Source organism: Microplitis mediator, chromosome 6, assembly GCF_029852145.1.
Source record: "Microplitis mediator isolate UGA2020A chromosome 6, iyMicMedi2.1, whole genome shotgun sequence".
Taxonomy (NCBI): domain Eukaryota; kingdom Metazoa; phylum Arthropoda; class Insecta; order Hymenoptera; family Braconidae; genus Microplitis; species Microplitis mediator.
The window spans coordinates 5,312,148-5,328,856 of record NC_079974.1 but is presented as its reverse complement, the minus strand read 5'-3'; the positions used below and the strand labels follow the sequence as shown (position 1 = coordinate 5,328,856).

Sequence of the window (16,709 nt, the reverse complement as noted above, 5' to 3'; positions counted from 1 at the left end):
ACTTTAGAAATGAAGGAACTCTTAAATTTTTGTTTACGATTATTGTTAATAAAACGCATAGATTCGCGCAAGATTAAAAATAAGAATTGAAATGATAAGTAAAGGAAGCTTTGAATTGGATCGTAACGTTAATATATTAAATATCAGAGGAAAATTCAGAAAACAGCAGTTTTGAAGTGCAACTACGGAGACTGAATCTGAACGTTTTGAGGACAAATAGGGAAACAGTGCGAGAGGAGAAACGTTGAGTGAAAGTACAGAATGAAAAAGAAGGGGAAATGCTCGCGCAGCAAGTCTAACATACTCCTATATATAAACGTTATATCAGCTGTAGCAAAATTCCTTCATATAAAAACGTTCGGCATCGTGCATTGATACATTCATACATGTTGATTTAAATATAATACGATTATCAAAATCTATGTCTATATATACTCGGGTAATCAGTTTGTTTATTATATTTTTGTCAATCTTTTTAAACTTTTTATAACAAAAATTCCGGTATCGTGCAGTACATATATTCACAAGTGTTGACTTAAATATACTTATTTACTTTTGTTAATATACTTTCGTGTAAATGGTTTGCTTATTATATTTTTTTAATCCTGTTTAGTAATTCATATTTATGTCAAAATTTAATGTCATCTTATTTTGTGAACATATGACTAATTTTTATTGCAAACCAATGATCCTAATCTCGAACTTCAACTGCATGATTTCAGTTTGCTGTTAAAATGAACCATAAATCCAAAGATCCAATTCAGAAATGTCAGAAGAAGCAGGGACAGAAGCAGGCAGTACAAGCTAAAATTGTCGGCACTTTACCAACCATTGGAAGACCACGCAATCCAAATGCTAAAACCAAACTTGAACGTCAACGAGAATACAGGCGGCGAGCAAAAGAAATTGAGAGGCTGGTTTTTGGTGATAAGTGTTCGTTCAAAGATATGAGTAGCGCTGGTTTGTGTTTATAATTACATAATTTAATAAACCTTTGGATCTATATATACAAAAAAAATTCTGGAGTTAAATTTACCACCTAAGCTAGTAATAATTGAACGACACTTAGTAGTAATCGTATCAACAAATGAAGTAACATAAATAATACTGTGTAAGATTAATCCCTACTGTAGTAGTTCTATTTACTATTCGACTATGGGGTAAAAATTTGTAGGCTCAGTAACTAGTCAATGTGGTGTGGAAAACTCATTCTGTTGCTTCTTTAACCACACAATTTTATAAGAATTAGTTGGTATTAAATTTCTAGCGTACACAATTTCACATAATTTGTACAATTTACTCTAATGTGGAGTAAAATGAATGATAAACTAAAACAACAGCGCCACCTTCAACTTTTCTACCCCACTGTGTGAGTGTGATATTTCACCGACTAGAATTTTTCATAAGGGCCTGACGAGGTCCTTATCGGGTTAACCTTATTTCAAATAAGGTCCCGATCAGGGTATCCTGACGAGGATCCTGATATGGATGTAACGCTTAAGACCCATAAGGTCCTTATCGGGATTGCCTTATCAGGACCTTACCAGGAAATCCTCATCAAATCCTTATCAGAATTGCCTTATTAGAAAATGATGCCGTTGGTCCCAATCAATTATTCAAATTGCAAGTGTACGAAACTTGAAAAACACTCCTTTAGAGTCTAAACTTTGGGGGGTGGTTTCGCCCCTTAGATATGTTTTTCCGCAGCTTAAAAAAAAAGTGTCTCTTAGATTTCGACGGAGAATAATATATCTCAGTTTCATCGAAATTAGAGAGGGAAACTTAAGACACCTTCCTTAATGTTAGTGAGAACTAAAGTGAGCTAATTGCCAATTGCTCGCCCTTATATACCCGAAAGTCCTAGGAGGGGTCATCCACGTGACCTCGTCTAAACTGCCGTCTATGATGTTTGGCACACTAACCCATGGGCCTCTTTCGGAGTCTCAGTGAACCGGGAAGCGAATATATGTCCTGATAAGGGTACTGATTGAACTTAAAGGCTCCCTAAAATGGCGCGACCGATTTGAGCAGTCGAACCTCTAGCTGCCCCATCACATATCCATTACTAAATGTGTAGTGATTCTATATATTACTAGTCAGTGTGGTATATGTGTCCCCGACTGTGGTAAATTCAACTAAATCTTTTTCTACGTGCAGTTATTTATGATATTGTTTAAGATTAATACTGCCAATTAATTTCTGTATATATAATACATACACACTCATTTAATTCAAAATTTAATAATAATTGTAATAAGTTCAATTAATTGTATATTATTTAAAACATGTAGATCAATTAAAATATATCACTATCTTGTTTTAGAATTAAAATAATTTTTACAATGAAATCATTTTTCATTAACGTCAATATATTTACTTGATTAATACATTAATTACAATCGGTGTTTTCAATTTATTTTATAGATGAAGTCGATCCTTTGCAAGTGGCTGAAGAATTGGACAACGATGAACAACCAGCTATTGCTAAGTCACCTAATGTAAATAATCCATCTGCTTCTGGTGGCATAAATTGTAATAATGAGTTGGCACAGGCTGTCCTATGACCATTCATAAATCTTGTTAATAAATTCATACATATATTAATTAATAAATGTGTAATTGTGTTGTAATTTTTAAATACTGGGTACTTAATCCAATGATTTTCTTTTGTTTTGAGAAAAATGAGTTACTACATATATACACTGTGAAAAATAGGGTACTGACATCAAACTCCCTAAGCGTTTGACACATTTCCTCTTCAGTGAAACCAAATTCGTTAGAACCAACAAACACTAGTTTTTCTCGCTTCGCTCGTGCCTGCGCACCTCTGACTCGTGCTAAACGCATCACGCTGACACATTATGAATCACACCCTACTAGTTACGCCAATAACTATTGTATGCCATTGTTTTCGAGAAAACCGTTTTTTAGCATTTCTTTCTCCTACGATATCTCAGGAACAAATTAATCGATTTTGATGGTTGAGGTGGCAATTGACGTATTGTATTGAGTTCTAGATCTGCTAAGATTTTCGAATTTTTTAGTTCATTTTTTTCAAAAATATTCGCAAAAAACCGTTTTTTCGTAATTCGCCAATATTTTTGAGTCTACTTGATCAAATGATCTGAAATTTTCAGAAAAGTTGATGGCCAACAAGCTCTTCCGATTGCCGCCTTAACCATCCAAATCGGTTCATTAGTTAAAAAGTTATGGACCGGTCACACACACACACACACACACACACACACACACACACACACACACACACACACACACACACACACACATGATTATTTTGATTTAATAATTAAAATACGATCAGTAATTTATGAAAGATAACGATTAATATATAAATATATAAAATACCCTGATATATTCATCCAAATAAGTTTAAAAACCCATTTAATTTCGAATTCATTCCAAAAATAGATTGTAAATACTTAATTTTGAATGTCTTACAAATTTTGATTTATTTCTTTTTTCGGTAAGTAATGGATAAAATCAGACAAAAAACTACTAAAAATATGAATATTATTTAATTATAAAATAATTAATCTCGAGATTCTGCTAAAATTTAAAATTCAACCCTATAATGTTCGGCCTTGAAACCCCACCACAATTTTGATTTAAAAGCTGGAAGAGTAGGGAGCGCTTAGGCGATGGACACCAGTGCCGTAATTTGTATATAACCAGCGAAGGGGGACAGAAAAGTTGTCATGTATATTATAAACAAGTTAGCTACGGCACTGGCGTGACACGTGCGCCGAATTAAATAACAGAGAGAGAGAGAATCTCACGGTTAGACTAACACGATCATAACTCACTTACACAAGTAAATCCTGCGTTTGGATTGGCGCTATCCCCGTTTCGCTCACACTGAGATTCATTGCGCTTCCAGAATATTAAAGGGTTAAATAACTTTAAGTTCAAATATTTTTTTAAATAATAGTTTTACAGATATAAGTTATTGAACCTTTTTTATAGAAAACTAAATTTCCTACAAAAAAGGTCATTCACTTTTTTTCTCTAAACCCGACCGTTCATGAGTTAACAGCAAAAAACCATCAATTTGACATTAAAGACTCACAGGAGAGCTAGAGTTGAACACAAAGCTAAGCAGATACTGGCTTTTTTAAAGAGCATACAATTCTCTTTAAAAAAAACTTTGGATTGATACGATACATAAATGTGGGGCTGAGTTTTATTCATTGAAAAGAAAAAAAAAAATAAAGGGTATAGCCGGATTAATATGGGAATTCTGCCCCCGTGTTTTTTTGGAACGTCAGTCATTTTGATAGTAAAAAAAAAGTTTTTATGAGTGAATTTAGAGTCAAGAAAGAACGTTGGGGGAAATTTTTTGGAATTTTTTATGGGCGTTTTTTTTGTTCTATAAAAAATTGAAAAGTAGTGATTTTTGAACTATTTTGACATGTTTCTAGAAAATCTTTATTCTACAAACGATGCAAAAGAAGTGATTTTGGAAAGTTTTTGGAACGCCTTTTTTAGTCCATAAAAAAATTAACATTGGTGATTCTGGAAATTTTTTGGAATGTTTTTGGAACGTCTATTTTAGTTCTATAATAGGTTGCAAAGTAACGATTTTTGGACCATTTTTAAATGTTTTTGGTACGTGTTTTTTAGCTTCTGAAAAAGATCAAAAGTGGTCATTATGGAGCTCTTTTGGAATTTCCATATAAAATATCGAACAAATTTCAAGAAGGTCTTTTTTTGACTCTAAATTCACTCATAAAAACATTTTTTTACCATAAAAATTAATAACGTTCCAAAAAAAGTTCTATTCGAAGTTCTAATCTGTCTCATGTTTAGAAGTTCCACATGCGGAACTTTTTCGGAATCTTTTTGGAACTAATTTTTTTTACATTGGTTGTTAAAATGCAAGATTTTAAGAAATAAATGAATTTTTAATTTTTTTTTAATTGTTCCACCACTTCAAAAAATTCGAAAAAATTCCTGAGTATAGAGGAGTATAAAAGACATTTCCTGACGAATTTTGGTGAGTGACATATTTCAAAAAAGCTAAAAAAAAAATTCTAATTTTCTTTTCTCCGTTAAAAATCGGGTTTCCGTTTGAGACTCATGATTATATGATTTTTTCAAGTTTTGGACCAGTTAGAATTAGGAAAAAAAATCATCATTGATTAATTCCAGATTTTACTATAAAAATAAAAATAATTTCGAAAAAATAGGTTTTTTTCGAAATTCTCAAATACCATTTGAGTTAAAGAGCTAAAAATTGAGCTGAATTATTTTCATTCGACACCGAATCGACCCCCTAAGTATGAGTCAAAAAAGCCATGGGGGCAGAATTCCTATATTAATCCGGTTATACCCGTTACGTGCTTTTAGCATGGAAAAAATTCGACGACGTTGTTCCAGTGGTTAATATTAATATTAAGATCTCAAAATTGGATTAAATTTTTATTTTAACATGTAGAACATGATTTTAGATGAGAGAAAAAAAAATGTTCGTTTCAAACGGAGCACCCTAATATATATGTATACAGTTTTTATAATGTTATAAAGTTTTATAAAATTTTGTAAAATTAAAGAAAATTTTAATCTAGTAAGAAAAATAACGATATTGTAAAATTTCATGATATTGCTACATTTCATAATCGGTTCAAATTTTACAAATTTTGTAAAATTTTATTTTATTATACTAAAATACTGTCGTTTTATGTCTATCATTAAACGCTTAAAACTTAAGGAACTTCATTGTTATTTATGCAGATAGACCATTAGAGACAATTCAATTTATTTATTAAATCTAAATACATCACTCATGGGTTGTAAATGAAAATTAAATGAATCATTGGCTGACTTTAACTGATAACAACTTATAATAAAATTTTGACAAAAGTTTCCAAGTCATTAAACAAGGTACTTTTGATCTACCGCTTGTGCGTTTATTTTTATTACTGTAGTGATTGGTATTTTAAATTAATATCACTTATACACTACAATGATAACACACTTATATTAGAAATAATAACACCACAATTAAGAGCAGTAAAAGAAAAGCAATCAAAGATATAGTTTATTGATACAAGACATATGCTGTTAAGCTGTCAATATAAGACTGACTGACTTTTGTCGCGTATCTATAAAACAAGAGAAGAAGGCATTTGTTTTCTAGCTATTCAAATATTTTAAAGATCAGTTTCACATTCGTTACATTACGATATTTTTTTTGGCTTTACTTTGTTCTTTATTATTTTTTATATAAATATTTGAGTCGAGTTTAATTTTCACATACTAAAAATGAACAGGAAATTTTTGACTTGTTAATTTACAATAAAGAAATGTTAAGATACAAATTGGTTAAAATCATTTAATGACTCATGTATCCATTTTTGCTTTTAAAACGATACGATAATTATATTACATTTAATAATTTATGAAGATTTAAGACATTTTACTTCTTCTTAATTTTGAATCAATTGCTAATTTAGTTTTTTCGATACTCATACATCATTTCGAGCATATACATTTTATTTAGTTCTAATATCGCCACTAGATGGCTCATGAGGTATAATATTTCTCCTACGTAGGAAATAATATAAAGTAAATAAATTGAATAGAAAAGTAATTTTCTGCACACTGAGATCGTCTCCAATTTGTCGATAATACGTGACATTATTTTACACTGCCTAAAAATGATAAAGTGCGATCGTAGATCTGTTTTGATAAGCTTACTAATTTTCTTTTCTGTAGTCTTTGTAAATTTAGCCTTTTTCCTTACATATTATTTGTGCAAATATGCATTTGAGCACTAGTCGAAAATGCGATCGACTGAATAAAATGATTCAAATGTTACTGACGAAAAATGTTAGTATTGAGTTCAAGTAAAACTCAGAGCCAAAGCTCAGTACTTAACATTTGAAATGAAAAAATTAAAATTAAAATTAAAAAAATATTTATAATGTAATCATTAAATTAAAATTCAGTTCTCTGTGACATCAATATTGAAATTATTTGAAAATAAAAGTAACTTAAAAAAAAAGAAATTTTCTTCACTTAAAATTATAGTAAAACTTGTAAACTTATTTCAATTGGTCAAAAATTATGTCTCACATTTAAATAAAATTACTCATATTCTTAACAAGCTTTAACTTTTAACAAAAATCAAGACTTTGTAATTAAACTAATGGATTTATTTTAGTTCTAATCTTACGGCTAGATGGCTCATGAGTTATATTATTTTTCTTACGTAGCAAGTAATATAAAATAGATAAATTGAATAGAAAAGTAATTTTCCGTATACCGACATCGTTTGCATTTGACTGGTATTATTTGAAATACTTTTATACTGAGTAAAAATGAAAAAGTGTGATCCTAGATCTACTATGCTTCTCATTCAAATTTTCATTACTTTAGTCTTTGTGACTTTAGTCTTTTTCTGTGTATATTACGCGTACGAATATACATTCGAAAAATCGTCGCTGCAATGAACGACTTGATGAAATGATACATACGTTACTAACGAGTAATAGTTAGCACTGAGCTCAAATAAAACTTGGAACTAGAACTTAGTACTAAATATTCGAAAAGAAAAAAAAAATTTTTAATTAAAAGCATATTAATTATAAAATAAATAAATTTATATTCAGTTTTCTGGTGCAATGCATTAATATTGAAGTTATTCGAAAATAAAAATAACTAAAGTATAAATAACATTTCTCCGCTTAAAATTATAGTAAAACTTGTAAACTTATTTCAATCGATCGAAGAAAAGTATCTCTCACATCTGAATGAAATTACTCATTTTCTTAACAAACTTTAATTTTTGATAGAAGTCAAGACTTTGTAGTTTAATATCAAATTTTAATTGATGGATTTATTTTAGTTCCGTAGTCCCCGCCAGATGGCTTAGAATAAAAAAAATTTTTGTAATTAGAAAGAAATATCAATTGAATAAATTCGATCGAAAATTCTCAACAGTACTTCCAAATCCTTTATTACACTTTTATATTACTTGACATAAATTAAATCATAATTTTAAAATGGGTGGCTGCATTTCGACTCTGACTTTCTTCGAGATTGTCTTTATTTTTATTTTTCTTATAATTGTGGCATATATTGTATATTGTATGTATGTTGAAGATAGTCGTTAAAAATGAAAATTCTAAATTAAATGATTGAAATGTTACTAAGAAGCAACACTTAGTGCTGAGTTGTGGTAAAGCCTGGTACCAGAACTCAGCATTACAAACTTTAAAAAAAAAAAATTTTTTTTCCATTATAAAATAATTCAATAAAAATGCCGTTCTTTTAATATATATGTTATACACGGAAAGAAAATTCTAACAAAATTTACGATGTAAATATCGTAATCGTGGACTAGACTTTTATTAGCGTCAATTTTTAAATATTTTATTTCAAAATTTACTATGTGGGTTATATTTTTTACTACTTAACATCGTAATTTTAACAAAGACTTTTAGGATTAAAAATTACTTCAAAAATTACAATTTAACATCGTAAAAATAAAAGAAATAAAAATTACAATTCAAAAACTATATTTATTCCTATATTTATCTTTCTATGTACTTTTGAGTAAAATAAATATTACAGTGCTGCCTCTGTTATAATACGATGTAAGCTATAAAAATTACGATATTGTATCGTAATTTTTAAATATTAACTGCGTCCTCCGCAAGAGGCGCTCTCATGACTTATGGATGTTTATTCAAATCGTTTATATGAACGTTAAAAACCACATAAAGTGTAGGCTCTTCGGAGCTCCACTTACTTAGCCCCTCATTATAAACTGATCCGATTTATTTTAATTGGAATCGTTTGTTGGTCGTTTGTCGGTCAATGTTGGTCTATTATAATTGTTTGTCGGGTAATTGTTTATTTATAAAAAAATAAATAAAATTGAGCCTATATTTTTTTTTATTTACCCCCTCTGCTTCGATATTTTACAAATTTTTTTATTCCAATTGTTAGAAAATCGTTTGTCGGTGATTGCCGGTTCATTTGAATTATTGATACAGTAGTATTAATTGACTAATTTTATTATAAACAATCGATGCTAATTGTAAGGATATTATATTTCATACATCTAACGACATTGTGGCGCTGCCTGTCAATACCTTAGATTAATTGGCAATAATTTGAACATCGGGTTTTTAATCAATCGAAACAAATAATTATTTCTTAAATTTATTTTTAATCCAAAAATTTATTATCATTATCATAAAAAAAAAAATTTATTTCTGTCGAAGACCCTTATAATAGCCATGCTAGATTTTTAATTAAATTTTTATTACAAATAAATTTATTATTTCGTTTATTTTTTTACTGTTAATTACAATTTACGTTTTTGAAAAGTAGTTTATTCAAACCGAGTAATTGAAATTACTTACAAATTATCATATTATTTCTATGTCCATTAATTTATTTTTTATATATTTACAATAAGAAAAATCTTTAAAACAGTGAATTATAAGTCAAATGACTTTTGAGTTCTGCAATTTATGACGCGCACAAAATTAAAAAACTAACAATTACAGTAAGACTTTTTTCTCAGTATTATAAATTTTTTTTTTTTTTTGATAATTAATTTACACAAGTTTAATTATTACCGTTAATGATTTCTGTTTGTAGGCTTCACACAAAAAAATTCTTTGTTCATTTTATTCAAATCTTTACCTAAGATAAATACAACCATATAAAGGATATCCTTACGGTAGTCCAGCTTAGCTTATAGGAATATTCATCTGTCCTTTTATTCATATACACGTGTCAATAGATGATACACATAGACATCCAGATACCCTCGATTCTATTGAAATTACTTCCCTGCTTAAAAAATCCGATAGATTCTTATAGCTGTATGTATAAGACCCTATACTTAACTATAGCACTTCTCATAGAACTCATCCATTTTTATAAAATCTCTATGGGAATTTATGAGAATCTATTGGATCCTATGACATTTTCTAAACAGGGTTGTGCAGATACCTAGTTCCCTGTATGAATTTCCCATGTAGAAATCCAGGTACTCATCGTTTCCTACATAGATTCTTACATAAATCCATACACTCATATATTAATTCTTATGGAATATTTTTTATTAATTTGAATAAAAGATCACTTTCATAATTTATAAACTTATAGTTTGTTTAATTAATTGATACGTCTCAAATGAAATATTCAGTAGTTTTTAATTTCTACATCATAATTTTCAAATTAGTCATTATCAGCATCTTGTGTGGTTTCTATGCCTTCTTTTTCTTTGACATAAATTGCTGATTTACAAATAAATTGTATGAACTGTAACGTCTTTTGAATTGAAGAAGAACAATATCTTGCTGCAAAAAACGAAAGCTTCTCCTTTGAAGTAACTACTAAATATTGTACTTTAATATAAGGAATCATTACGAGGCTTGTCAAAAACTGCAATTACTCGAACTTCCAAGTGTTAAATAATTTATTGCTATAATGTTTCGCTAATATTTTGCGGGGTTAAGAAAAATTCAAGATAATACTATTTCTGATAAGAAAGTATATGTAAAATTGTCCAAACAAAAGTGTCTGTCCCACCACTATAAATGTAAAAATTATTATAATAAAAAAGTTCCTCATCACCATATTGTCATAACGCTATTATTATTGTATTTTTATATTCAAACTATTTTAACGATTGATATTTAACTCAGAGATAATTGTCCAATTATCCAAATAAGATATATTTTTTTTGTTATGAAACCTTTAGACATTCGGGGTTGTTTTTTAAATTTTTATTATTGTTAATATTCTACTCAAAAAAAGTTGCTATTATGTCACCATTTGGAGTCGTCATGGCATCGGTTGTTACCCGGGAAAAAATGATTTTGCCTAATATATAATCATTTATAAATGATCAGATCCAAAAATTGGCCAGATCTGATTATATGTAATCATATATGATTATATATAACCATGCATGAACGAATATAGTCATTTTTAGAATCTCATTTAGAATATCTGTAAATTATGAATTAAGTAATTTAATTAGGATCTATTGTCTTCGTCAATATAAATGTCGGTTAAATTTAAATTAAAAAAAAAAAAATTGTCCGTCGACTACTATTTTACTACCAGGTCACCTGTCCATTCAATGTCCTCCGTCGATGCTGCTTAACTTTGGCGATCGCTGGATTGTAGTCTGATCCTCTAGTTTGTTATACACTTATAATTAGGAAAAGTTTATGGCATTACTTAAATCAAATAATCAAATTGATACACCCTACGTAAATAATTCACCTAATTATAAATTTGGTTTTGTACATAAATTACAATATAGAATTCATTGGATACATATAATCAAATCTATTTAACTATAAACTTATAAAGATTCGTATATAAATCGATATCGATTTATACTTTTAAATTGTTGTCGAAACCTCCCGATGAAAAAAGATTTTATACAATTGTATAGAATTATATATCAATTATATATGGACTATATATAATTATATATAGACTATATATAATTGGATAGAAAAAATGGCCCGATCCAATTGTATACAATTTGTATAGAAAATTGTATACAATTCTATACAAATTGTATACAATTCTATATAATTATATACAATTCTATACAATTCTATATATTGCAATTATATAGAAATGTATATAATTATATAGAATTGTATATAATTTGTATAAAATTGTATATAATTATATAGACTTGTATACAATTTGTGTAGAATCGTATACAATTTCTATACAGTTATATACAATTGGATCGGGCCATTTTTTGTATATAATTTTATACAATTGTATAAAATCTTTTTTCATCGGGCTTTGAACATTTTTTAAGTATTGGGGATTTAAGTTTGATTGATAGTTGCAGATACAAATTGAATAACATTGATATTAAAAAATTGTCATATTATGTAATATATATATATTTTGGAACTATATCCATAATTAAATATTTATAGGTTTCATATCAATGAAGTCTGATCAGATCTAATCATACATAGACATATAACTACATATAAGTTTATATTAGTCATGTCTGATCAGATCCAATCATATATAAACTTATGCACGACTATACATGAATTTATATTAGCCATGTCTGATCAGATCTAATTATACATAGGCCTATATCTAATTATATATGGGTTTGTATCAATCATGTCTGATCAGATCTAGTCAGATATAATTCAGGTCTGATCAGATCTAATTATGTATAGACCTATATATAGCTTTATACATAGTTTGAGACATAATGTATTGGTCAGACATGATCAGATCAAATTATATATAACGTCATACATAATTTTATATGGAAGTAGATATGATTATATATAATCATACATAAACTTATATATAATTATATATAATATCATATATAATCATACATAATTATATATAATTATGCAAAATCATTTCTTCCCGGGTATGGAGAATGTTGTCATAGCAACGGCTGCTATGGAGACTGCAGTCACGGTTTCTATAGTGCCTGCTGTGATGGCAACGGTTGCTATGGTGTCCGCTTTCATGGCAACGGTTGTTATGGAAACTGTTGTCATAGAAACGGTTGTTACATGGGAATGGTTGGTCATATTAGTAGCTGATTCGGACTGTAGACGCGAGTTGGCGCGCAAAAGCCTTCTCGTATAAAAGAAAATTAATGGACATAGAAATAATATGATAATTTGTAAGTAATTTCAATTACTCGGTTTGAATAAACTACTTTTCAAAAACGTAAATTGTAATTAACAGTAAAAAAATAAACGAAATAATAAATTTATTTGTAATAAAAATTTAATTAAAAATCTAGCATGGCTATTATAAGGGTCTTCGACAGAAATAAATTTTTTTTTTATGATAATGATAATAAATTTTTGGATTAAAAATAAATTTAAGAAATAATTATTTGTTTCGATTGATTAAAAACCCGATGTTCAAATTATTGCCAATTAATCTAAGGTATTGACAGGCAGCGCCACAATGTTGTTAGATGTATGAAATATAATATCCTTACAATTAGCATCGATTGTTTATAATAAAATTAGTCAATTAATACTACTGTATCAATAATTCAAATGAACCGGCAATCACCGACAAACGATTTTCTAACAATTGGAATAAAAAAATTTGTAAAATATCGAAGCAGAGGGGGTAAATAAAAAAAAATATAGGCTCAATTTTATTTATTTTTTTATAAATAAACAATTACCCGACAAACAATTATAATAGACCAACATTGACCGACAAACGACCAACAAACGATTCCAATTAAAATAAATCGGATCAGTTTATAATGAGGGGCTAAGTAAGTGGAGCTCTCTTCGGTGGCCGAGTGGTCCAAGGCGTCGGACACTGCGCACTCAGAATAACTCGGGTTCGAATCCAACGTCCGAACGATTATTATTTTATTCTTTTATTTAAAATTTCTCTTCAAATTCTACGATATTCACATCGTAATTTATATTCAAGAGCTTAAGACTTCGTATTATTTGTCTGAAGTATTATTTCTTAAATGAAATTTCCAACGCTACATCGTAAAAATTACGATTGTAAAAGTCTAGTCCTTCACTACAATAATCAATAGGACAAATTACGATATTATTATCGTAAATTTAATTATAATTTTTTTTCCGTGTACAAATACTGCAATGATTGAAAAACTAAATAATTTTCTGAAGCTAATTAATCAAATATATTTAATTAACCAAACAATAATAATCACAATTACGAATACTTTGACAATCAATCCAAAGTTTTTGATTTTATTTTAAGGTTTTTTTTCATCAAAATAATAATTTTTATTGATTCTATATCCGTTGAACTGATGTGTTAAATCTTTGGAAAAATATTTAGCAATTATAAATAAGCAATTAAAACTCAGTGAATTTATGTAGTTTCGGACACGCCGCAAGATGGCTTTTGCCATTAAAAATATTTCGTAGATAGAAAGTAATATAGACTAAATAAATTCGGTCGGAAATTTTTCGATATCAACCACACATCTCCTACCAATCTTGTATAAAACGTACTCTTTGATACTGCAACTATTAAAATGGAAGGTTGTTATTGTCTATCTGATTTGACAATTATTGAGCTGCTTGTTATTACGCTCGTTCTCGCTATTGTAGTTTTTATTTCGATTTGGGTGTATATTCAAGATCGACGTTGGGACGAACTTCGTAAATAAAATGAATACAATATTTTCTAAAATTTTGTGCTGAGTTCTGGTATCTTGAACACTAGAACTATAAGCTCTAAATATGAAATAAAATAATTAAATAATTAAAAAAAAAAAAAGAAAAAAAAAAGTTTAACGCTACTTGATATTCAACAAAGACAATTACAAATGCAAGTTAATTTCAATCATGTTATAGCTCGTATGCATACGCTCTTAAGAGCTTGAAAATGCATGCACAACAATGTTTTCGAGCTCCTTGAGCTCGGAAACAGCGGGAACTTTTGGGGCTGGCCCGCAGGGTCAATCAATTTTTTTTTTTTGGGATCGTCATATTTAATAAAATTTAATTGTTTTATTTAGTGCTGTTATGTCCGCCGCATTGATATAAATTTATTTTCCGGGTTTTCTCCCTTCAGTAGCGATAGAAAATTTTGATGAGCGATATGGAGGTTACGGTCAACAGTAAAGAATATGAGGAAGGTTTTCACTTCCTATATTTATTATTTAATGTGAATTTTTCGAAGAGAGTGAACCCAAACGCCTTTGAGCTTGGTTACGTTGCATTTATTAATCGATCAACACAGAGAAAAAATATTAAAAATGTCTCTCACTTACCTTGAGATGAGTCTGTTCTCCTAGCAAGGCAGGCAGTATCCCTCCAGAACTTTGCGGCTCACCTGGCATCTTCCTGATGCATTTGGTTGGATAGGGACGGCTGTGATTGTAGGATAGAGTTTATATGCTATTTTCAAATGAACTCACTAAGTTAAGATTATGATCTTTTGTCTTTTCATTTAACTTTTCAATTACAGCACTTATACACTATAAATGTTACAATGGATTGCACTTATGAAAGATGTAAAACCATTTAATTTGATGATTATTATTTTTAATTACTTTTAAATGCGTCCTTACGTTAGCCTCATGGCTTTTTATGCGCAAATTATCTCGACCCGAGATCGGACTATAATTACACTTGATTTTTGTGTCACTATTCGATCGAGCCGGAATGATTTTTATCGTACCCTAGCAGACCTGATTTACCGTAAATCTACCGTAGAATACCGTAAAATTCGAGTAGATTTACCGTAAATTACGGTAAACCCACCGTTATTTACGGTAAATCGGTATTTTACGGTGGATTACCGTAATTTACGGTGAGTTTACCGTAATTTGGGTCCGTTAGGGTAATTGTAAATAACAAAATAATACCGCCACACGATATGAAAATATCGGGTAAGTACCTTTTATTAAGGATGGTTACTTATTGCCTTGTCTAGGACAGATTTTTGCAATAAGATTACGGCCCTGGTAGGAAGGGACCATTGGCCAAGGCTCGGACCAGGCATTGGCCAGTCGTCATGCCAGAGTCCCGAGTCTTGGCGCAAGCCTTGGTCAAGCCTTGGCTGAACCATTGGGTGAGCATTGGTTCAAGCCTTGGATGATGTCCACGTCCCAAGCCTTGGGGAACAATATATTAAGCCTCGGCCGAGTCTTGGGAAACGAAAAATCAAGCCTCGGCCAAACCTCGGGAAGCGAAAAATCTAAGGCTTACCCAATGCTCGATCTAAAATATTATTATTTAAATTAATAAATATAATTTTAAAAAATTTGATCACACTTTTATCGACATTACATTGGAGTGTAATCAACTTATTACTGAATTAATGGGAAATAACGAATAAAATTATTTGGGGGCTACCGGGGTTCGAACTGAGATCCTTCTGATTACTAGTCCGGGATGCTATCCACTGTGCTAAATCTGATGTCCAAATAATCATGATTTTTTTGCTTGTTAATTATTTAAATACAATTTAATTCAGAAATATTAGATCGTAAAGATGAAGTGAAATGTAGTTTTATTTAATGAACTTAAAATTGTCTGATGAGTAATGATATATATTTAATAATTTGTAATTTTATGATTTGACATAAATGATTGAATCAAGAGTAAGACCAAGTAGCACTTCTAGGAAAAGGAGGGGGGGGGGGCAAAATGGACCATCCGAAAATTTTGAAAAAATGATTCTTTCATATTTTTATCGTCAAATTAAAATAAAATTTATACATTAATCCATTTTTCGGCTGATTCTCTGTAGCTGGGGCATATTCGGCCACTAAAAATATTCGAAAATAATATTTTATTTTTTAATTGATAAAATTTTCGAAATAATGCAAAATAATCTGTAATCTAAAAAATAAAAAAACACATTCTTTGGGTTCAAAATAATGACTAATAAAAAATATAGAATTGTTTTTTTTAGTAAATAACAATTAGTAATTAAGCTAATCGAGGGGAAACGATTTATTACACCTAAAAAAAATTTTTTTTGAGTATTATAAAACCAAAATTAGTTGTCAAGAGAAAGAAATACATTCTTAATGATTAAAACAATTAAAAAAAAAAAAAATTATCATTTTTTGGAGGGGGGCCTCTCTGCCCCACAAAAAAAAATTTTTTTTGCCTTCGTATCCACCAATGATGTGAAATGTAATTTTTCTTTATGTATATTACATATAAAAAATTTGAATTTAA

General features: G+C 29.2%; 1 protein-coding gene across 3 annotated transcripts; it reads left to right on the top strand.

Moving 5' to 3' along the window:
• The first annotated feature begins 293 nt into the window (after positions 1 to 293).
• LOC130669935 (uncharacterized) lies at positions 294 to 2,588 on the top strand. Of its 3 annotated transcripts, none has more exons than XM_057473096.1 (3): positions 294 to 439; positions 723 to 960; positions 2,425 to 2,588. In XM_057473096.1, exons 1-3 carry the CDS (start codon positions 422 to 424, stop codon positions 2,562 to 2,564), a joined length of 396 nt encoding a protein of 131 aa, XP_057329079.1. In that variant the 5' UTR covers positions 294 to 421; the 3' UTR covers positions 2,565 to 2,588. The 3 variants fall into 3 exon arrangements, with proteins under 3 accessions (XP_057329079.1, XP_057329081.1, XP_057329080.1); XM_057473098.1 differs by lacking the exon at positions 294 to 439 and adding an exon at positions 441 to 573; XM_057473097.1 differs by lacking the exon at positions 294 to 439 and adding an exon at positions 474 to 580.
• Positions 2,589 to 16,709: the final 14,121 nt, after the last annotated feature.